General features: G+C 48.2%; 2 protein-coding genes across 9 annotated transcripts in view; one reads left to right on the forward strand and one right to left on the reverse strand.

Moving 5' to 3' along the window:
• MTHFR (methylenetetrahydrofolate reductase) lies at positions 1–11825 on the reverse strand. Of its 4 annotated transcripts, none has more exons than XM_075027439.1 (12): positions 11725–11825; positions 8201–8452; positions 6858–7096; positions 6433–6543; positions 6061–6254; positions 5345–5595; positions 4450–4584; positions 3958–4138; positions 3382–3564; positions 1841–1942; positions 1472–1591; positions 1–974 (listed from the first exon to the last, which is right to left on the reverse strand). In XM_075027439.1, the coding sequence occupies exons 2-12, from the start codon at positions 8440–8442 to the stop codon at positions 777–779; spliced, it is 1956 nt and encodes a 651-aa protein (XP_074883540.1). In that variant the 5' UTR covers positions 8443–8452; positions 11725–11825; the 3' UTR covers positions 1–776. The 4 variants fall into 4 exon arrangements, with proteins under 4 accessions (XP_074883540.1, XP_074883538.1, XP_074883539.1 ...); XM_075027437.1 differs by lacking the exon at positions 11725–11825 and adding an exon at positions 10483–11107; XM_075027438.1 differs by lacking the exon at positions 11725–11825 and adding an exon at positions 11127–11264 and having other exon boundaries at positions 3–974.
• Positions 11204–20681, forward strand: part of CLCN6 (chloride voltage-gated channel 6) — a 19852-nt gene continuing 10374 nt past the window's right edge. The window contains exons 1-14 of one of the 5 annotated variants that reach the window (XM_075027432.1): positions 11204–11447; positions 12344–12403; positions 13454–13519; positions 14071–14139; positions 14842–14908; positions 15322–15428; positions 15665–15791; positions 16402–16469; positions 16579–16637; positions 17301–17433; positions 18331–18444; positions 18699–18865; positions 19790–19916; positions 20290–20416. In XM_075027432.1, coding sequence (XP_074883533.1) covers positions 11364–11447; positions 12344–12403; positions 13454–13519; positions 14071–14139; positions 14842–14908; positions 15322–15428; positions 15665–15791; positions 16402–16469; positions 16579–16637; positions 17301–17433; positions 18331–18444; positions 18699–18865; positions 19790–19916; positions 20290–20416 — 1375 coding nt within the window. In that variant the 5' untranslated portion in view covers positions 11204–11363. Of the gene's footprint in view, positions 11448–11938; positions 12134–12343; positions 12404–13453; positions 13520–14070; positions 14140–14841; positions 14909–15321; positions 15429–15664; positions 15792–16401; positions 16470–16578; positions 16638–17300; positions 17434–18330; positions 18445–18698; positions 18866–19789; positions 19917–20289; positions 20417–20681 lie in introns of those variants that run through there. The other 4 variants (XM_075027434.1, XM_075027435.1, XM_075027433.1 and 1 more) reach the window with 4 other exon arrangements.

A 20681-nucleotide genomic window follows, 5' to 3' on the forward strand; every position in this document is an offset into this window, starting at 1 on the left:
CTCATAAACAATTGGTTTTCCTAAAATTTTCCCTTGTGCCAGGCTGATTAGTTTGCAAACAACGTGAGTCTTTGCTACTTACAAGAGTATGGCCTAGTATAAGAGACAAGTTGTATTTGTGTATTATATTGTATTTAATCTAAGAAGTAGTGCAATTCCTATTCAGTCTCATCCAGAAGTGAGATTCACATATTTATATTAAAAAGAAAACAGGAAATATAATAAAAGGAGAAAAGTTAAGGAGAAAATTTGAACCTTCTTCTGGAGTAAGTGCAAAAGAGCCTGATATGATCAGTTATGAAGAAATACATCTTAGGAGTGCAACATAAAAGCCACTTGAGCTTCTTTTCCAGGTTGGTAACTGCTGAAATAGCATAGGCACTGCTGACAGGAGTGTTTCTGCCCCCAAGGCAGCATTTCTGGCATGAGAAAGTTACCAGAATCCCACTGAGTTTTATCACATTGATGCACAAGAGTTCTCCTGTTACTGTAATCAACATAGCCATGATTAGCACCTCTTCATCCTGCAGAGCTGGCCTTCAAGCTCAGTCTAGAGCCTCAGCTCACAGATTCAGGTAGTTCTGGCTGTTCAACAAGAAGTGATCAGGGAGCCTTTGTGTTGGGGATAGAACAGCATGTAGTGGAGGCAGATCAGAGAGCTAGCCTCGTCACTGGATTTAAGAGCATGTGGTCCAGCATCAGCACAGGAGCTGCTTTTTCTCTCTCTCTGCAGTCAATGGACGGAAGGAGGAAGTAAGGGAGTTGAAGAGGAATTTTCACTGCTGAGTCTGAGTGTTCAACAGCTCAAAAGTATCATCCACAACCTGCCAGAGGCAGTTTTCAAGTGGGAAGTCATTGTCCACCAGGTTGACCAAGTAGTAGTTGTCATGGATGTACTGGATGATCATGCGAGATGGTGACTCCTCTTCATAGAGCTTGGCCCATTGCTCGATCCACAGTGCAAAGGCCTCATCCTGCCAAGGAAAAAAAAAGTGTTGGCAATGGTGTAATGCACATGTTAGAGAGCTACATTTTCATATTACTTCAGTTAGCACAACCAGTGTTACACATGCCTCGCCAGCCTTCTCAGTAAAAATTGCAAGGAGCCTCATGCTTTCCAGTCAGTGGGAAGTGCCCAGAGCTGGAGACACATTTGCAACAAAATGGCTCAATACTGCCCTTGTGCGTGTAAGAGGGGAGGGAGAGCTACTGCCCAGAACTCTGGGGGCCAGTACAGTGAGAGTGGTAGCTGCTAAGCCTCCAGTTACTGGGCTCTTGGTGTCGGAGAAGAGCTCTTGCCGGAGCAAAGTTCTCCTTACACTGAGGGAGTAGGAAGAGCAATATCTGGACCTCTGCAAGCTAATATCACAACAGTACTCGACTGTGAGATGTGTCACAGACTAAAAACAAACCAGACGCTCTGAACTTCCAGGGCATCACAGCAATGTATTCAGCGGGAGGGAGGACTCACCTTCCAGGAGAGGAAGCTTACAGGATCCACTACAGTGGGCTGGATGATCTCTCTGCCTGGGAAGATGCCCCAGGTGACAGCATTGGGTTGCAGATCTGGAGCATTGGTGATATTCTGGCCCTGCCAAAGGAAGGAAAACCTTTCTGAAGCAGCTGCTGGAGGAGGGATGGAGTGAGTTGGAACAAGTGCCTTTAGTCTCTCCTTGTTAAGAGATCAGGCAGCTGCTACACATCACAGCTGACTTGCTTCACTTTCCCTTCCCTTGATCAGCCTTCACATCACACTTTCTTCATAGTGATATCTGAATCTTTGATATTTGCCTCTCTCCCAGGGTGGTGAAAGGAAAGTTTCCTGTAAACAACAGCCTACCTTGACATTGACAATGTGGTAGTTCACTCGCAATTCATACTTCTTCAGCACTTTGAGCAGTGCCGTGACGATCTCACTGGAGGTGAAGAACTCCAGGTATGCCTACAGGGAGGGATAGGGAAGGGCAAAGAAAATAAGAGCAGCCTTTACTCATGGTAGGGCTGGGACACATACAGGCAACCAAGAGAACAGCTGTACAGTCTGGGCTGCTTGGAAACCAGGCAGCTTAAGACTTTTATGTCCATTCCCAGAAAGGTGTACTACAGAGGATGCTTGAGCAAAGGGCAGAGCAAATCAGTAAGAGAGCTGGGGGCGGGGGGGGGGGGGGGGGGGAGGAAATTGGGGAGAGCAGAGATAAGGGCAGAGGAACAACCAGCTCAGGAAAGCTACAATCTTCCTGGTTTTCACCCACATAAAGAGGCAGGCTGGAATAAGCTCCAGAGAGCATAACCACAACTGCTGTGCCTGGGAAGCAGTCTGTGCCAGACAGAGTGCTTAAAAGATGCCTCGAGCTTGACCTCTGTTCTGCATGGTACCCTATGAACAGCAGTGTCCTGCCAAGGCAGCCCAGTCTGGCGGGTGCAGAAGTCAGGAGTCTCAGCTGGGCTCTCCCAAACACCCTACCATTCCCTGTCCTCATCTTCTGTTCTCAATTCTCCCTGTGTGCTCATACAACCTAATTCTGTACTTGCTCCGTGCTTGGCTGCTCCCAACAACGGCTTCGCCTCCTCTCATTTCCTGGCTATTGTGCGAGATGACGGATTTCCCCTCACCTCGGGGGAATTTTTTTCCTTTGAAAACATAACTGCATTTGCCATCTGCTGGTCTCATGGCTTTAGGGGTTTGGATCCCTTTTGAACAAGGCTGCTTTGTTTCCTAGTATGAGCCACTTGCTTCGCATTTACCTTGATGGGAGATTCCTATCACAGCCATTAGTGGCAAGGCTCTATGGCCTGAAAATGCATGACAGTAGGAGGCAGGCATGGGAGATAAGGCTGCATGCAGGCTAGAGAAGGAACCTGGCAGCTGTCTGAACAGCACAGTGCTAGTGCTGTGGGGTGGGGACAATTCGTGGAGAACTCTGCCTTAGAGAAGGACAGATGGGGAAATTTTTAAATGCCCAGTTACTACCACGAGAGGCTGGACAGTAAAGGTACTACTTCATTGATTCCTATCTTATGAAAAACCTGGGTGCTTCCTGCATCACTGAATGGGATCAAATGCAGTGGGCAGGCAGGTGTTTGCACCTAAAACTTCATAGCCCTGCTCTAGAAAGAAATTACCAAGAATTACTTGCTGAGGGTAAAAAAAATAAACTCTATAGATGTCTTGAGGTGGGGGAAAACAGCTATGAAGTAAGCCATAGAGATGACCGTCTGTCTCTTAAGACACCAAAGGAGCTTTGCCTCATCTCAGCAAGAAGGCATTAAGATAAGGAGCAGGCAGAAGGATTATCTGGCTGAAAGCCTAGGACCTCCCTTCCTAACAGAGACTAAACTAGGTCATAACTCTTTGCTGCCTAACCCAGAGTAGTGCAGTACCTTTTGGAAGACATAACCCCCACTGGGCCCCCAGCCTACAATGGGGTCTGTGGATGGTTTGCCATTGATGTTTGGCTGGGAGTTGATGGTCAGGATTCCTCGTCTGTTAACCTTCTCCAGCTGCTCCTTCAGAAGGTTGGTTTCAGTGGCAAGAGGGTCATCATTCCAAGGCATACACGTAACCTACCATGAGGAGAAAGGATGGCTCACAATGGATGTAACAACCCTTTTGTTACCATCTAGATGTTGAACAAACTCAGAAGTGCCCTATTGGTCTCAAACACACCTACTTCAGGACAGAATTCCCAGGTTTGGTTCAAGGGGCAGGATATCCTCAACTCTTAAGAATGACTGCTGAAGTCTATTGGTACTGGTTCTGTCATACCATAGCAGCTTTCCTTTTATGTTGAGCCCGAGCTCTGGCTGTTGGATTTCCTTCAGCTGCTATCTCAGGATGTCCTTTTGATAGGGAAGTGCCAATTCTTGTTTAGAAGAACAATGTGGGACCAGGAGCAAGAGGAAATACGCACTATTGTCTGTGGCACACTGACCATCCCCTCCTGAGCCGTCACTCACCTTGTGCCCGTTCTTGTTGGGTTCTCCGGTGATATAACACGTGAACACCTCAAAGACGCTTTCCTCACCAGTCAGCTCTTCTCCCCACATCTTCAGAAGCTCCTCCCGGGGAGACTTGCTCTTCAGGTAGAAGAGGTAATAGTCCTTCAGTTCCCCAAAGGCTGGAGAGGAGGAGTTACCCCTGTAAGGGGACCAGACACAGGATTAACAGGCCACTGAGGAAGATGAGCTGATTTGGTGATGCAGGAAGACAGCCACCCAGGAAGAGAAGTATCCAACAAAATCCACCTAGAGACCAAAAGCCTCAACATCTTGGTGCCGTTCTCCTCATTTCATTCAAATCCAAGCAACTGGGGACCACTTCGTTAAGAAGCCACCTGTTCTGTCAAGCCCAAAGCGTGCCCAGGTCACCCGCTAATGACAGACATCAACTGTGGAGCAGGCTTTCATACCACACTTCTACCTCACTGCCACTGCAGGCTGACAGCTTACCATCGGCCATTGGGGAAATCATCCCATTCTTGAGTTCGATAGATGTAACTCTTTGGCCTAGAGGCCCAGAAGATTGGCCGAACATCTTCAACTCTTCTCTTGGGGTGAGCACTGACTGCCCAGGGCAGAGGCCGCCTGCATGGGAGGAGCAGATGTTAACACAATTCCTCTGCAGACTTTCCACTAGAGGCCAGAAGCCTTTCCCTGGGAGAATCTTGCCTCTGGGGAGAGCAAGTAACAGGGGCTGAGAAGAGTACTATTTGTCAAGAAGTAGGACAGAAAACTCTTCTTCCTTTATGGAAAATCTTCTCCCACCCAGTTCCCTCACAGGATGCTCAGTAGATGTCTATTAAATGGTTAAGTACAGGACTGACAACTGAAATTGGACGAGGTAAGGGAAAAGCACTGTGTGAAGCTATTTTTAACACGAAGAAAATACAGCTGTTTTCCTTTGCTCCTCTTGTCTATGCCGAAGCTTGTGGACTCAGAGAAAAGTCCACATGCCCTTTATCAGCTGTAAAGAACCCTAGAAATCCACAGCAGGAGCTTACATAGCACCTAGTCTGTAAGAGGTGTTGTGACAGACCTCAAAAAACATGTTTCTTCCAAGTGGCAGCTCTAAGAGTTCAGGTTTTTAAAGTTCCAGAACAGGCTACTTCAAAGCCATTTGACTAAAACAAATTCCTCCTTCATCTGTCCCCTCTATTCCTCACAGCTTTTGTCAGACACCTGCAGGAAGGGTGAACTTCTAAATGCAGAAGGGTGCTAAAAAAAAACCAAACCCCAAAACTACCAGCAGAGGAGAGGTGCTAACCCATCCATTGCTTGAGCCTTCAGTGGATGGGATGGATGGATGTGAAAGAGGAACTAACAGAAGCCAGCATATTCTGCTCACCTGGGGTCCTCCGTCCATAGGCCCAGGCGCTTAAGGACTTCAGTAGTAGCCACTTCCCGATTGAGAGTGTAAAAATGGAGCCCATGCACCATGCCACTATCCAACAGCTCCCGGCACATGGACACTGCCTGCTCCACCCCAAAGTTCCGGATAGCTGCATCATTGTCCTTGATGGGTTCAATCACATCTTTGATTTCTTGAGGCACTTCCAACTTGGAGAGCTTCACCAGCTGGCGCAGGGAGTGGTAACCCTGGATGAGGATGCAGGGGATTTTCATTTTTCCAATGCCCCTAACACAGGTACTTGATGTCGATTTTGTGGAGGGAGACTTAGAATTGGGGCTCCTGGATTCTACTCCTAGGCCCCATCTCTAGGATGGTAACGCAGTCCTGGTCACGTCACTTTAGGTGACTTCTTCCCATTTCTTTGCCTGAGCCTAGCATGCTGCCAGTGATGACTAACACCTTAGGACTGGTAGACCATTGTCTCTTATATCCCTTTTTGCCATATGGGCACAGAAAACCTTTTAGGCTTGTTATTACAGGACAAAGAGTTTAATTTGGCAAGCCATCTCCAGATTTATCACACGTTTAGCACTCTCACTTCCCAGAAATTTTGTGGAGGATATTTAGAGACCTCCCTCAGCTCCTGACCCACAAACACCTAACATCCTGGATCCTTATTCCCTCCCCAAACCAGTATTACTGGATTTCACCTGTATGGGGAAGATGCCAGGAATAATGGGGCAGGTGATGCCAATGGCTTGACAGTCCTTCATGAACTTGAGGAAGGTCTCTGATCGGAAGAAAAGCTGTGTAATGATGAAGTCTGCCCCAGCAAAGACTTTCTCCTTCAGGTACCTCAGGTCTGCCTCATAGCTCTCTGCCTCAGGATGACCCTTGGGGTAGCCTTTGGAGGGGAAAGGGAAAAAACAAGTGAAATCCTGGTGGTCAGGACAACATGCTAGAAATTAGAAAGTAGCCAATCTGATTGTGCTGTCACTTACAGCCCAGGTCCACGGAGGAACTGCTGAGCTGATTTCCCTATCTCAGGCCCTACTCCACACTCTGCAGTGAAAGACATTTACCTGCCACACAGATGTCAAAGTAATCATCAAATTCATTGCGAATGTGCTTAACCAGGTCAACAGCATAGTTGAAGCCATCTACTTCTTCCTCCCATTCCTCACCAACAGGATCTGAAAAGAGAACAAATGCACAGCTCTCTCCAACTATTTGCTGGGCTCAGAACTGCTAGTGCTCTAAAAACCTCCTGCTATCAAAAGCAAGACAAGATGAAACCTCCAAGTTTGCAGTTTTACCCATGGACTGCTTTTGTCTACCCTTGAGCTGGAGGGAATGCTAACAAAGGGATCAAGAGAAATGCAGTCTCAACATTTAATTCCCACAGCAGAAGGAGCCTCTAAGTCTTTATTTCTCCATTTTTACTCTGGAGTTTAACACAACGGCAATACAACCTCAGCCTCACACATCATAGGACAAAAGGATTCACCTCCACGCAATGCCATGATGTTCTTCAACCCGAGCCGCTTGGCCTTCTGCAGATGCCCTGTGATGTCATCCTTGGTCTGATTGCAGCATGTCATGTGCAGGATGGTCTCCAGGCCACAGTAGTTGACGGCAGTGTTGGCAATAATCATGGAAGAAGTTTCCTTGTCAGATCCTGGGTCCCCTGCGGGGTGCCATGTCACATCAATGAAGAGTGGACCACCTGCTCCCATGCGGTCAAACCTGTGGATTTTAGAGTTGTGTTAGCCTACCACGTAGCCAACTCCCCTCCCTTTGCCTTGGATATCTTGCTTATTGCTGGAATGCCAGCAACAGACAGACAGAGCTTGGATGACAGCAGTGTGAGAGACCAAGAAAAGTGTTGAACTAGGAGTTTAGCAAGTGGCCAACATAAATAAGGAAAGTCATCCTTTAAGGCTGTATGAGGAGGAGCTGACAATCTTTTTGAAGAAGAGGCAACTTAAATGTTTTCTGTAGAATAAACTTCCTCCCAGCATGCTCTATGAGAGTGATATGTCTTCTGTTAGACAGCAATGCAAGTCCCATTCTTTTTGGGATGGGAGACTATGCTGCAACTCCCTGTTCCCAGCTTTAACTGTAGAGGCCACAAATATCAAAAGATGGATCAGATATCTGTTGTGTTCCCAAGTGTGCCTAACAGAAGAAACAAAGGCTCCCCTAACTTGCCTCTCCTCTGCTCTGGGTTGCAACAGGCCCTTCTGTTTAAAGTAAACCTGGCACTGGCATACAGCAGTTACAAAGAGAGTTATGAAAGTCCCTCTTCTCCCCCAGGTGGGTACATGGTGGCTCCTGGGGCTCCCCACTGGGCTCCAGGATAACCCTTAGCTCTGGGGACACCTATCTCAAGAGGCTAAAACTGTAGTGCTCAGTAATAGAGGCACAAACCATAGTGGCTGGATGTTCCTGAAAATAAGTGGGAGTCTCTGTTCCAGAGACTTGGGCACACTGTCCATCAATAAATATTCTCTGCTTTTAATAGGTACTTTTCTGCTCTATTGTCGCCCAGCACTGCTTCAGCCCCAGAGCATGACAGTGGAGTTGCTCCATCTTCACAGAGCATGGGAGAGGGGAAACAGTCTGGTCCCCTCAGTAAACCCATCATGACACTTAACTCTTCAGGGCTTCCAAGGAAGACAAGTTACCTGGTGTCCATTACCCTCCTCAGCAGGAAAGCACAGCCCCATTACCTGCTTCGTCACCTGGAAGGGGAGACAGAGCATGGGGCAGAGCCTGCCTCATTAGCTATTTCCCAGCCCTCCACCAAAGACACTTAATCTCTCCCCTCTCCCACCCTGCAGCCCTCACCTGGAGATGAGATTGACAGCAGCATTGGCTGTGCGTGGTGGGAAGAACTCCAAGGAGAACCACTTGTCTCCAGACTCCTGCCGTCGACGCATCTTCTCCCGCAGTCGCTCATGACGGTCAGCATCGAGGACCGGGGTGGAGCAGCGTGAGCTGTCCTTGGAGCTCTCGCCCCCACTACTGCTGCCACCATCAGACTTGGAGCTGGAACTGGCACTGCAGGTATGCTGGGTCTCATTGACCATGGTGAGCTCTCTGGAGGAGGGGAACAGAAGGAGCACGGTGGGTACAAGACAGGACACAGATCTCAGCAAGGAGCAGTTACTGCTGGGGTGGGCAGCAGATGATGAAAAGGAAGCCTATGCCAAGACCCAACATTAATCATCATCAAGGAGTCCCTCTTGCCAGCCTTGCTGTAAGCTGTAGTGGGGGATCTGGTGAAAACACTATAAAATGTGTTTAGATAGTGCTGACAGAAATAGCACAGCAGATGGCTTCATGCCACTTTGATGCAGCTCTTCTGTGCCTGCTGGGTCAAAGTTGGCTATCAGACGAGTCAGATCAACATCACTTTTGCCCTGACAACAACTTAGCAAGCCATGATACCCGTGTGCATCAAGTGAGGGCCTCTTTGATCTTATGGCCTCAAGCTGGACATGCCAGCAGACTTCCCCCCCCCCCCCCCCCCCCCCCCATAGCAGCTGCTTCTTGGACTGTATCCATCTTCAGAGTTTCCATTCTGTTTGTTCCCAAATGGCAGTGCTTCATTACAGTGTAGGTAGGAGAGCAAGTGCTAATGGGGCAGATACACAAGACTGCACAAACTATTCCTATGTCAGAAAAAAAGTGAAGAATCCCCTCTGATCAGACCATCCCCACTAATGCCATCCTTTATTTTATCTTTGCTGGCATCAGACAGTTGCATTTCTAACCGTTAGCCTTCTTCCACAAGACACACCATCTCCACAGACAGCTGTCCCCTGTGCCAATACCACTGCACACACTCAGCTCTTTCCTTTACCAGACAGGCTGTTCACGCTCCTTTCCTCACCAATTGTGGCTGTTTGGAAACAAGGTCAGCAGACGCCATCCCCTTCTCCCTGCCTTGTAACATGATCAGCTGTGCTTGCTTGCCTTCACAGAAAGGAAAACAGCACTGCAAGTCAGTGGGTCTAGGATGCCTAGCTCCACTTACCTCCCAAAAGTGTTTCACCCTATGCTTTTAAAATTAGGTAGCAATTATAGATAATTAGAGAAGAACTGCCATAAAATTTGGATCCACGTTATTTGCTTATGTGCCTGCCAAAACTTAAAATTGGCACTGGAAAGCAGCAAGCTGTCCAAGCATTATGTAATATTGGAGCCTGTTTTGGAGGAAATGGTTGCTTGAACTAGTGTGCACTCTGTCCTTATCATAAGCTCTGTGGGTTCAGGTCTCCAAGAAGACTTTGAACTAATCTTCTACTGTTTACACTGAGTTGCCAATCAAACAAAACCCTTTGGGAGAAAGTCTACTTTTACCACCTGGGGACCTCTCCAGCTGGCAGGAGATATGAGGAAGAAGCGCAGGCCTTCTGCTGCCAAGAGGAATTGGGAGTCTTAAATCTCATGTGTACCAACATAGCAGGCCATAGTAAAAATCAGCATCACAGACCTATTGAAAAGTGAAGTAAAAGCAACTGGGTGCACAGTAACAGCCCTGACCAAGCTCTCTCAAAGGACTTTGTCTGACATCCACGTAGCACTAATCTGAGAGAATTAGCCCAAAGCATATGCTGGTGATCAAGCTAGCGCCACAAAATCATGCGCAGTCAACTCCCAATATCTCACTTCTAGCAAGCACACCACAGCACCATAGGCAAATCAAAGGACCTCTGTTTTCCCACTTGAGATTTAACACCCATCACAAGGGAAGGGTTCGTTTAATGTCTCTGTAGGATGAGACTTGCTGTTGAGGAGAGGAGCTTATGTTACTGGCAATCTAGAACCACAAAGACAGGAGCAAGGCCCCACTTGAATTTTGTCTACAGGCAGCATTTGGAGCAGTTTCCTCACCATCAGACACATCACAGATTTGCTGACAGAAGCTTGCAGTTACTGCAAAGAGAAAAAAGACTTTCTAAACAGCAAAACCTGTTGCAAAATAAGACAATCTTAAACATCCGTCAACTCCGCTGGGTCAGCACTCCCGCTCCTCCGTCTCTACCACGCTGCAGAGCTCAGAGCAAACATCTGTGGCCCGGCACACTGATGTTGATCAGCGCGGACGTGCCCGTTGCATTTACCTGATGCTGGTGTTGCCCATTTGCTTCGCTGTAGGGTATTTTTACTGCTTCCAGGCCTGAGCTGGCACCCACACACGCAGTCTGGAGGTCTGCATCCTCCTAAGCTTAGTTTTACCACCCATGCTACACTCGGCTGCTCAGACGTACACTTCATGTGGGGTGTATGTGCCTGCCAGGGACTTGTCCAGGACCTTGGTGTCCTGGGCCATGGCATCGGGCTGACAGCCCTATGGGGCAGACAAGGGGCCCGGGATTGGATCTACCCCTCGCCAGCGGGCCAGCTGATGGGGCAGCCACGGAAAGGCCGGGGGGAAAGGGCCGGGGGGAGAGCCCGGCGCCCCCGCCGGCTGCCGGGGGCGAAGGGGTGCCAGCAGCGCCGGCGGGGGGGAGATCGTCCCTGCGCCGCAGCCGGACTCGGGGCCAGGCAAGGGATCAAGCCGCAGCCCGATCGTTCCTTCACCTCAGCTGAACCCGCTGGGAGCAGGGCTCGGCCCGAAGCAGCCGGCGGGCAGACCGGGCCGCGGCGCAGCGGCAGCCTAGCCCGGCATCGCGGCTCGGCCTAGCCGCGGGGACTCCCCAGGCGGCGGGGGCAGGGATCAGCGTCCCGTCGTGTCCCCCCCCTTTTTTCCCGGGTCCCCGCTCACCTCCCGGCGGTGCTAGGCGCTGCGCATCGCGGGCGGCCCCATCCCGCGGCGCTTTAAGGCCGGCCGGGGCGGGGCGGGGCGGGGCGGGGCGCCCGGTGCTTCCGCTTTCCCTTCTCCGACATGGCGCCGTGATCTCCCCGCTCCTCCGCGTCGCGCCGGCGGGGGGCGGGGCCAGGCGGCGGGGTCACGCGCGGCGCGGCGGGTGGGGCCGGGAAGGGGCGGCGGCGGCGGCGGAAGATGGCGGGGTGCGGGTCCGGGCTGTGCTGCTGCTGCTGCCCGCGCTGCTGCGGCGAGCGGGAGAGCCGCACCCCTGAGGAGCTGGTACGGCCGCGGCCCGGCCCCGCCGCCGCGCCGGCTGTGGGGAGCGCCTGAGGGCGGGCGGCTGGGGGGCGGGGGGCGTTGAGCGTTGCTATGGCGCAGGGCCCGGTGCCTCCGCCCCAGGTGCCGGCGCCTCAGCCCGCGCTCGGCCCCGTGCCTCAGGGCCCGGTACCTCCGTCCCCGGGTCGGTGCCTCAGCCCGCGGTACCTCAGCCCGCGGTACCTCAGCCCGCGGTACCTCAGCCCGCGGTACCTCAGCCCGGCGCCTCACGGCCCGATACCTCAGCCGGCGCTCGGCCCGGCGCCTCAGGCTGTTCCCGCTCTTTTGCCTCCTGTTGGGCCCGGTATCTCCGCCGCTCCTGCCAGTGCCTCGGCCCTCACTGTCCCGGTACCCCGGTCAACGTTTGCTTTGGTTGGGCCTGGTGTCGCAGCCCCTGCGGCTGGTGCCTCAGCCTGCGCTGCTGCTTCTTCTGCCGGGTACAGCACCCCTCGCAGCCGTTCGAGGGGAGTGGCTCTGGCAGCGGCTCTCTCCAGCTGCCCGGCATACGAGAATGCTCTCTGTGCAAGTTTCTTGTCCTGTGCTTTCCTGTAACATGAAGGAGAGCTGGGAAGAAACCCGTGAAGGAAGCTGGGATGTGGGTTTCGTACTCTCCTTTACTATGCTGTGGGGAGCTCCCATATAGAATTAAGGTAGCGTATTCTTGTTGCGGGGCAAGCTTTAAGGTAAGACCCTATACGGTTACCCCAAAGTAAGTGGTGGTCTGGTAATCCATGCTCAGACTTTATAAGCAATAGTGGCATAGGCCTTCCCTTATTTTGGCTTTGCTACCAATATTCATGAGCACCTGTATATGCATTCATTCCCCTGATGATTTTCCTTTCCCGTATTTGTTTTTGCAGACAATCCTAGGAGAAACTCATGAAGAGGAGGATGAGATCCTTCCACGCAAAGACTATGAGGTGAGAAATTAACGTGAGGAGAACTGCAGACAGGTTTCAATCTGTCTGAGTTTGTAATGAGGCAGGTACTCAAAATGCATCACTAGGGAGATTGCATTGGCACCAGCAGAAATACCAAGATTTGCCGCACTTGCAAAGAACTGCTCTTCATCATTACACGTTTCTGGGTTAAAGCCCTGTGAGTAGAGCTCAAACATCCACTGCTTAAGTCAGACTGTTGTTGAGAAAATTAATTTTCAGAGTCTGTTGCATTGTTCCACTTTTTAAATGAGATTTACAGGCTGTAGTGGTCTTGTTTCTTCATGACTAGAAAGCATCTGTGGCTGCTTGGTCACTGTTGCCTTACTGCTGTCTCTGATGTCATGCTGGCTCACAGCAGATCTTCCCATCTAACAGATCCTGCTTCTTAAAGGAGATTTTTGCTTTTTGCATGTCTGTATGGTGGCCCTGAGGTATTTAGAGCAGTTGCTGTCAGTATGGGTGTCACCAGCTCGACCTGTTACTGCTTGGCTTGAAAAGGCAAAGTTGATGTAGATAGAAGGTAGTGGTGCTTTGTGAGTATGACTAGGCTGTTCTATACTACTTTTAACTCTCTGCTGTGATAAGCTTAAGAATTTATGCTGCTCATCTGGAAAGGAGTTCCTATCTAGTGTTCATGTTGTAGTGAGAGGTTAAATATGAAGATCTAATATTATCCCCTGCATTGTCAAATTGGAGGCACTTAAAGAAGTAAAGTCTGAAACTGTACAATGTGACTTCTTTAAATTGAAGTTGTATTAATCAGTTGTGTTCCTGTTTGGTTCCCTATCTCCCTCAGCTTGGGCAGTGAAATTGGTCTGTTCTTTCGCTTCCTGATTCTCAGGCTTTGGCTTTGCTGGAAATATGTAAATGAAGTGGTTTCCAGGAATTTTTTCTTCTACTGTTGTTTGCCGAACCTACTGTGGGGGTGGTAATGACTTCTGTAGCCTTTAACAAGTTTTTCTATCCATAGTTTTTTGCTCAATCTGTTGCAGCTGATTCTCTTAAATTGACCTTTTGGCATTCTTTCAGAGCTTGGATTATGATCGCTGTATCAATGACCCATACTTGGAAGTTTTGGAGAGCATGGACAACAAGGTAGGACCTTGTTCTTTCTTTTTCATTAGCTTGAGAGCTGAAGCTGCAGAAATTGCCCAGAGAAATTTGCTCAGAGAAGCTGTGGATGCCCTGCCATTGGAAGTGTTCAAGGTCAGGTTGAATGGGCTTTGATCTAGTGAAAGATGTCCCTGTCCATGGCCGGGGAGTTGGACTAAATGATCTTTAAAGGTCCCTTCCAACCCAAACCATTCTATTATTCTAAATATGCTCCACTGCAGGAAGTTTTGTGGTTTTTTTTTCTTCTCCATGAAAGAAATTCTACGTGCTCTCTGGGTTTCTTTATGAAAAGAATAAAAACGTGGAGATTATAGCTCCCAGCATCTCTTCTGATCCTCAGGTTTAAAGTGAGCAAGGTGTTCAGCACTTTCAGTTCCCTATTTTCAGTTTGCTGTTGTCACCATCTTCTGTTGATTTATCACTCTAGCTGCAATTGAGCTGTGGAGCCCAAAACCAACTTTTCTGATCCCCGTTTTGATATTGCTTTGACTTGGTTGTTTTTGTTTGTGGTTTTTTTTTAATCTCTTCCTAAGCAGAAAGCCCAGAGATACGAAGCAGTGAAGTGGGTGATGGTTTTTGCTATTGGAGTCTGCACAGGACTGGTAAGGGTCATGCTGTTTGGGGATTGAGGAAAATTCAAGAGTCTAAGCAGGAATAATTTAGAAGTTATTGTCAAGCAGTAAAGAGGAGGAAACATTCTCTGTCATGAAGTGGAGAGCTTAGTAGCAGGAGTTGTCTTTTGGAAATTATAGCACATTGTTGCTAGATTATTTTCCAAGAAGCCTTTTTTTCTTTTAGAACTTGCTGTGCTTTCTTTGCAAAGTATTCTGGCAAATCCTTTAATTCTGCATACAGGAAAACTTGTCCAAAGTGAGCACTTAATGAAAAGGGATGCCAATTTAGAGTTGAACTGTATTTTTTTTATGTTTGGCAGTACTAGTGTCACTGCGTGTGCTTTCTAGAGTGTTTGAAAATTAGCTCTGCTGACTGTATGCCTCAGTTAAACACCAGTTTGCTTCTGTACCCTGAAGTATGTTGTGGGTATTAAAAATGCTATCATATTAGTACTCTGAAATGCATCTCTTCAGAAATAATTCTAGAATCAATCTGTCCCAGTGAGAACGAGGGAGGCAGCAAATCTGAGTTTCCGAAGTTACATTACTCTGAATGACGCTTCTTTTGCTGCCTTCATCCTCTGTCCTCCCATGTGTGCATACTTCTGGAGACTAGAGACTTACTAGAGAGCGGTGTCTGTTACTTGCGTGTAGTAATTTCTGATGGCAAATCTGTCATCTTTTTCATAGGTCGGCCTCTTCGTGGATTTCTTTGTACGTCTCTTTACCCAGCTCAAGTTCCGGGTGGTACAAAGCTGTATCTTTTACCTAGTGTATGGGTTCATGTTAGACTCAAGTGACCTCTTCCTTTCTGTTGCCATGTTTTGCTCAGAACAGCTGACTCTCAGACTTTTGCCATCAATCGTGTTGTTGATGATTAAGCAAGTTTTCAACTTGCCTATGTAATTCAGCCCTTGAAACCGAGAAGTGTTTCCAGTATCACGTATGTAGGCAAAGGGTAATTTCTGAAAGATGAGTGGTTTCACTTCCTTGTAGCTCAGTCTTGAGGTCTGAAAAGGAAGCCTGACTTCCTGATGGGTTGTGTCAGCTGCCCTGGCTGGATTAGGAAGCGTGACTTTGGCTTCTGATGCCAGTGGGACCACCAGACAGTACAGAATGATTGTGTATTGGTGGGGGGAATGTTGTTGTTTTCCTTGACCAACGTTGCAGCGGTGGAAGAATGCACTGAGAAAGGCTGTCTTGCCTTGTCCTTGCTGGAGCTGCTGGGGTTCAACCTGACCTTTGTTTTTCTCGCCAGTCTTCTGGTCCTGATCCAAGTAAGACTTAGGTCCACTGCTGCTCCTTACACAGCCTCCCTTTCCTCTCACACAGGTCCTGGGCATGAAGTATACTTGCCAAAAGCACTTTCTGCCCCAAGACATCAGATTAGCTTCACAGTGCTAATTGATTTAGCTAAGCAGGGTCTCTTGGTCCTTTGCTGTGCTTTCTAATGAGATGTTGTTGGTCAGCTATGAATTCGATGCAGCACAGCATCAGTGTTTCTTTTCTGCAGCCTGTAGCAGCTGGATCAGGAATTCCTGAAATTAAGTGCTACCTCAACGGGGTTAAGGTTCCAGGGGTTGTGCGTCTCCGAACGGTGGTGTGCAAAGCTATGGGAGTGCTCTTCAGTGTGGCAGGAGGTAAGAAGGGCTGTGGTGTATTGGTCTTGTTGGGATAAGGAATCACTGAAGGGGGAAGAATGCTGTTCTTGCTATACGTAGAGCACAAAAGACTTCTGCCTTTCCAGTAAAATGATTTTGATGGGCTGGAGCAGAGTCATGAGCCCTGAATGCATGTATAGAGTAGAAAATAAACAGAAGGATCAGGACTATTGGGGGAACAGGTACTTTTCTGGGTGGGCAGACGTGACTCTTTGTGGTTCAGTCCAAGAGGGAGACCTGAGAATTCTCCAGAATGCATTGTCTAGAGCAGCTTGAACCAGGCTATGTTGTAGGCAGCAGGGCAGAGTAACTTGGAGAGTTCAGAGTCCTTGTAACAGCTGTCTCTGAATGGTTCCACCCACTTGGAGTGCAAAGTCTGTGCAAGTCTTCACAGAGTTTTGGGGGATTGAGGGGCAGGGGTCAGCACCTTCCTTCACCTTGAGGGGAGACGAAAGAGCTGCAGGCTTGGCACAGGGGACTGTGCCATGGCATGGGAGTGGCGAGCTGATCTCTCCTGGCATTGTCAGCAAGGGAAGGTGGCACAGGGAGGGGGCAGGGAGTGTGTTGCCGCATCAGTCCTGTTTTTCAGGTCTTTTCGTGGGGAAGGAGGGTCCAATGATTCACAGTGGTGCTGTCGTCGGTGCGGGTTTGCCACAGGTTAGTGCTGACATGGATCACTGTCCTGGTCACACCACTGCTTTGTAAGACTATTGTGAGGAGTAAGTTTCCATCTCTTAACGTTTCTAAATCTTTACTTTGTCTGTAGTTCCAGAGCATCTCTTTGAGGAAGATCCAATTTAACTTTCCCTATTTCCGCAGTGACAGGTACTGTACCCAGGATGTGGAGGAGGGGAGAGGCAAATAAGTGAGCAGACTTTCTTGGGAGAAGGGTGGCGGGCTGGGGTGAATCAGTCAGTTGTTTTTTTAAGTTTCTCTCTAGTGTCCTGCAGTTTCATTCTGCAGCAAGACAACACCAGGACTTGACTCTTCCATGCTGCTCTGCTCTGGTCTCCATGTTCATTGATGTCCTCTTCTACTACTCAGCAAATCTCTACCCACTTAAAACCTTTAATGTCAATGGTTAAATGGCTTTATTGTTGGGAACAAGCTCAGTTCCTTGCCCTCTATGACCAAGATATACTACAGAGAAGGCTGGTTTACCTGAATGTGAACAAAATCTTGCCCTTCCCTCTCTGTAGTTCTTTCAAGTGATGCTGGAGTCCCACAGTTTGGGATGGTTCCTCATAGACTGGGCAGTTGTTTAGTGTCAAAGTTTTGCTCTGTGTTTGTGCTCTAGAGAAAGAGCATGATGCTGCAACAACTTACTGAATAAATGGTGTTGCCTGCCTTGGCCAGCACTTCTCCCAGCTGTCACTCCTGTATCCCTGGGATATGTCCATAAATGGGAACAGTCTCTTACTTTACAGAACCTAAGCATCTCCAGAGATCTGCTTTGGTAAACTGAGACTGTTTTCCTCTTCATTTCAGGGATAAAAGGGATTTTGTATCTGCTGGAGCTGCTGCAGGGGTTGCGGCTGCTTTTGGAGCCCCAATTGGGGGCACTCTTTTCAGCTTGGAAGAAGGTTCCTCTTTCTGGAACCAGGGACTTACATGGAAAGTGGTGAGTAATGACTCTGGCTTTTTCTGTGTGTCTCTTCCTTGAGCCAGACCTTTGGGAGGGCTTGCCCATGAGGGCATTCAGATTATCCTGTCTCCGCCTGAGCACTTCTGGCAGGAGAGAGATTGCCTGCTCTATCACTGCTCCAGAATTACTACAGATCAAGAGCAGAGATGAGTCTGTTACTATCTGGAACTATGGGACAGCTTTGTAGGCAGCAGATTTAGTGTACCTGGGAGAAAAGGCTTTTATGTCTGGGCTCTTTGCAGTCTGATCCTTTAGGAGCAGACTGAGTAGGCAGGTGCTGGCTTTCTTTCTGCTTTTTTCTGCCTTGGGATGCTGTATTGCAGCAATGTCCTGTGCCTTCAGGTTGCTGATTTCTCTGCCTGTAGTGCCTACTTTCATGAAGTTGACAGTATATTAAAAATGTATTGGATTTCATGATGCTTTTGGCATTTCTTATGCCAAACGTCCTGTTGGTGGGATTCAGTTACATCTGGTCTTTCTCAGCAGTGATAAAAGGAGCCAGGGGATTTGCCAAGATAGCAGCTCTCTCAGAGCCAATGAAGATCTCAATTCCAACTCTAAACAAGCTGTGTTAGTGCCTTGTAATTGATTTGCAACTGAAAATTAGCATGTTTGGAAAAAAAAAAAAAGAGCTTTTGCTGCAAGAATTACTAGGTGAAATTCTAACTTCTGGTGCAGGAGACCGAATCAGATTATTATAGTAGTCCATTATAGCCCTACTCTCTTTTGCAGCAGGGAATGGGTGTTAAACCTCAGTGGATTATTTTCTTAAAGCCTGAGAAGGCTCTGAGGTTCCCTTCCCCAGGCGTAAGTCTCAAGGAAGAGCTGACTGTGCCAATTTTTTTTTTATTATTTTTTTTTTTACTTCCTCAGCTTTTCTGTTCCATGGCTGCCACCTTCACCCTGAATTTTTTCCGCTCTGGGATTCAGTTTGGAAGTTGGGGGTCTTTCCAGCTCCCTGGGCTGCTGAACTTTGGGGAGTTTAAGGTAAGATTTAGTGCTGTTATTTCCCCTCCACCTCCAGTGTCTTGTCAATTCAGTATTTCTGGGGGTTTTTTTGATACTTGCTTGTATTTCAGTGAAGGGCAGTTGATATTCAGCTGCAGTATTTTGATAGCCTAAGACACAATTGTTCTCCTTTGGTCATAGCTGCTGAAACTGTCCTGCTCTGGAGACAGAAGCATTGGTAGGAAATTGCAGGAACTACTGCAATGCTTTTTCTGATGCTTTTCTGCATGTAGTGCTCTGAGTCTGATAAGAAATGCCACCTCTGGACAGCTGTGGACTTGGGCTTCTTCATTCTGATGGGGATTGTAGGAGGCCTTCTCGGAGCCACCTTCAACTGCCTGAACAAGAGACTTGCGAAGTATCGCATGCGGAACGTTCATCCCAAGCCAAAGCTGGTCAGGTATTTGTGCTCTCTTGAGTTTGTGCAGGGATCTCTCATCTGTGTTCAGTGTCCCAAAGCAAAAGCATCAATGTAGAAGACCTGGTGAGTGAGATTGGAGGAAATCCCAGACGTATTCATTTTGAAATCACAAAACAAAGCCTCCATAGAACTTAGAAGTGAACACCAGAAACCAGATGTTACAGTCCCTGTGCATTTTTGTAATTACTCTGGTGGTACAGAGAGAGCTGCAACCACCCCTTACCAGGGCTATGAAGGGAGCTCTTTATAATAAAAGCTATAGCTGAACAAACCAGAGCTTTGTCTCCATGCAGTATTTTTTTGTCTTGTCCAAACAGATGTGGAAGGAATAGCTGATCCCACTCTTTTTTTTTTTTTTAATAATTATCTTGTTTAATTAAATCTACAACTGAGCTAATATCTGTGCTATTTAGGTAGGGAATTGCCATGTAATTCTGCAAAATAGCTGTTTGTTTGCTCGAGACAATTACTAAATAAGAAGCCTAGGTTTAAAAAAAAAAAAAAAGTGTATTTTGGCAGTTAGAAAAGAAAAGAGATTATGAGAGACTATGCATCAGCCTGTCCAATCCTGTCTAGCCTTTTTACCCTGTAAGGATCTACAGAATATCGTTGCCATGTGAACAGCCTCATCACTGAACCCTTCCCTGTGGCTTTTTATACATGGCTGCTATGTGTTCTCTGGGCAGAAATTACTCCTTTTTGGGGCAGGCAATTAAAAAGGGGAGATAGTGCAATCTCTGGCAACCAAGTCATAATTCAGCTTGACTTGCAATTCCCTGCTTCTGATGTTAAGCTGTGGTGACTGCTGCTTCTTGCAGCCTTATCAAAGTCATGTGCAGAGCTGGGACTGGGTTACACGGCTGAGTGTGGCTTCAGTGTATGGTTTCTATTGTGTATTTGCAGAGTCTTGGAGAGCCTGCTGGTGTCATTGACTACCACCGTCGTGGTCTTTGTAGCCTCCATGGTTCTGGGGGAATGCCGGCAGATGTCTTCCACCAGTCATAGTGGCAATGACACTCTGAGCCTGCAGGTGAGGGATCTTATGTGAAGATTACATGTCTCCATCATATTGTTCATCCTCCAGAGAAGCACAGGCACATAATGAGCTTTTGACAGCATGCAGTACGTTACAGAACTTCAGTGAAAGCCTAGGGACAGTTGCAGGAACTTAGGGTAATAATGAAAGCTACCCTTTATGCTTTTGTACATTGGCAAAGCAGCTCAGGCTGTGAAGAGGGAGCCCATTGATGCTGCAGGCCCCATCTTTGCTATGGATGTTTGATCTGAACTTCCCAAAGTGTGGGCTGACAGCCCTATATGGAAGGGTTACTCCCATTCTGCCCAAAGGCTAATGTAGGAGAGAGTGGATTTTAACTGTTCCTGTCTTTTGTGTCCTGCGTTAGGGTATGTCAGAGGATGTGAATTCGAGCATCAAAACTTTTTTCTGCCCGAATGAAACCTACAATGACATGGCCACACTCTTCTTCAACCCTCAGGAGTCAGCTATCTTGCAGCTCTTCCACCAGGACGGTGAGTAGCTAGGAGACAGTGCCGCATCCCATGCTTAAGCTTCAGAGCTTCATCTTGCTTGAAACAGCCTTGTCATAAGAACCACGAGACTAAGAGCATCTTCAGGCCTTCGTGGCTCTGGGGGACTGCTAGTACAACAGGTGAAAGCCTCCTCCATGGGAAGAAAAGCCTGCTTTTCCTCTCTTTTTCACTTACTCATTGTCTTCCTGTGTGTTTGGACTGGGAGACTAAGTAGCTGTTGTGAGATGAGCCTGCTGTGAGCTGA

Source organism: Buteo buteo, chromosome 5, assembly GCF_964188355.1.
Source record: "Buteo buteo chromosome 5, bButBut1.hap1.1, whole genome shotgun sequence".
Lineage (NCBI taxonomy): Eukaryota > Metazoa > Chordata > Aves > Accipitriformes > Accipitridae > Buteo > Buteo buteo.

Coding starts and splice junctions, on each gene's coding strand:
- MTHFR (XM_075027437.1), bottom strand. CDS start 10,502: ATGGGCAACACCAGCATCAG. Junction 6,544..6,857: donor CATCATGGCATTGCGTGGAG/GTGAATCCTTTT, acceptor TTCTCTTTTCAG/ATCCTGTTGGTGAGGAATGG. Junction 4,139..4,449: donor GATTTCCCCAATGGCCGATG/GTAAGCTGTCAG, acceptor GTCCCCTTACAG/GGGTAACTCCTCCTCTCCAG.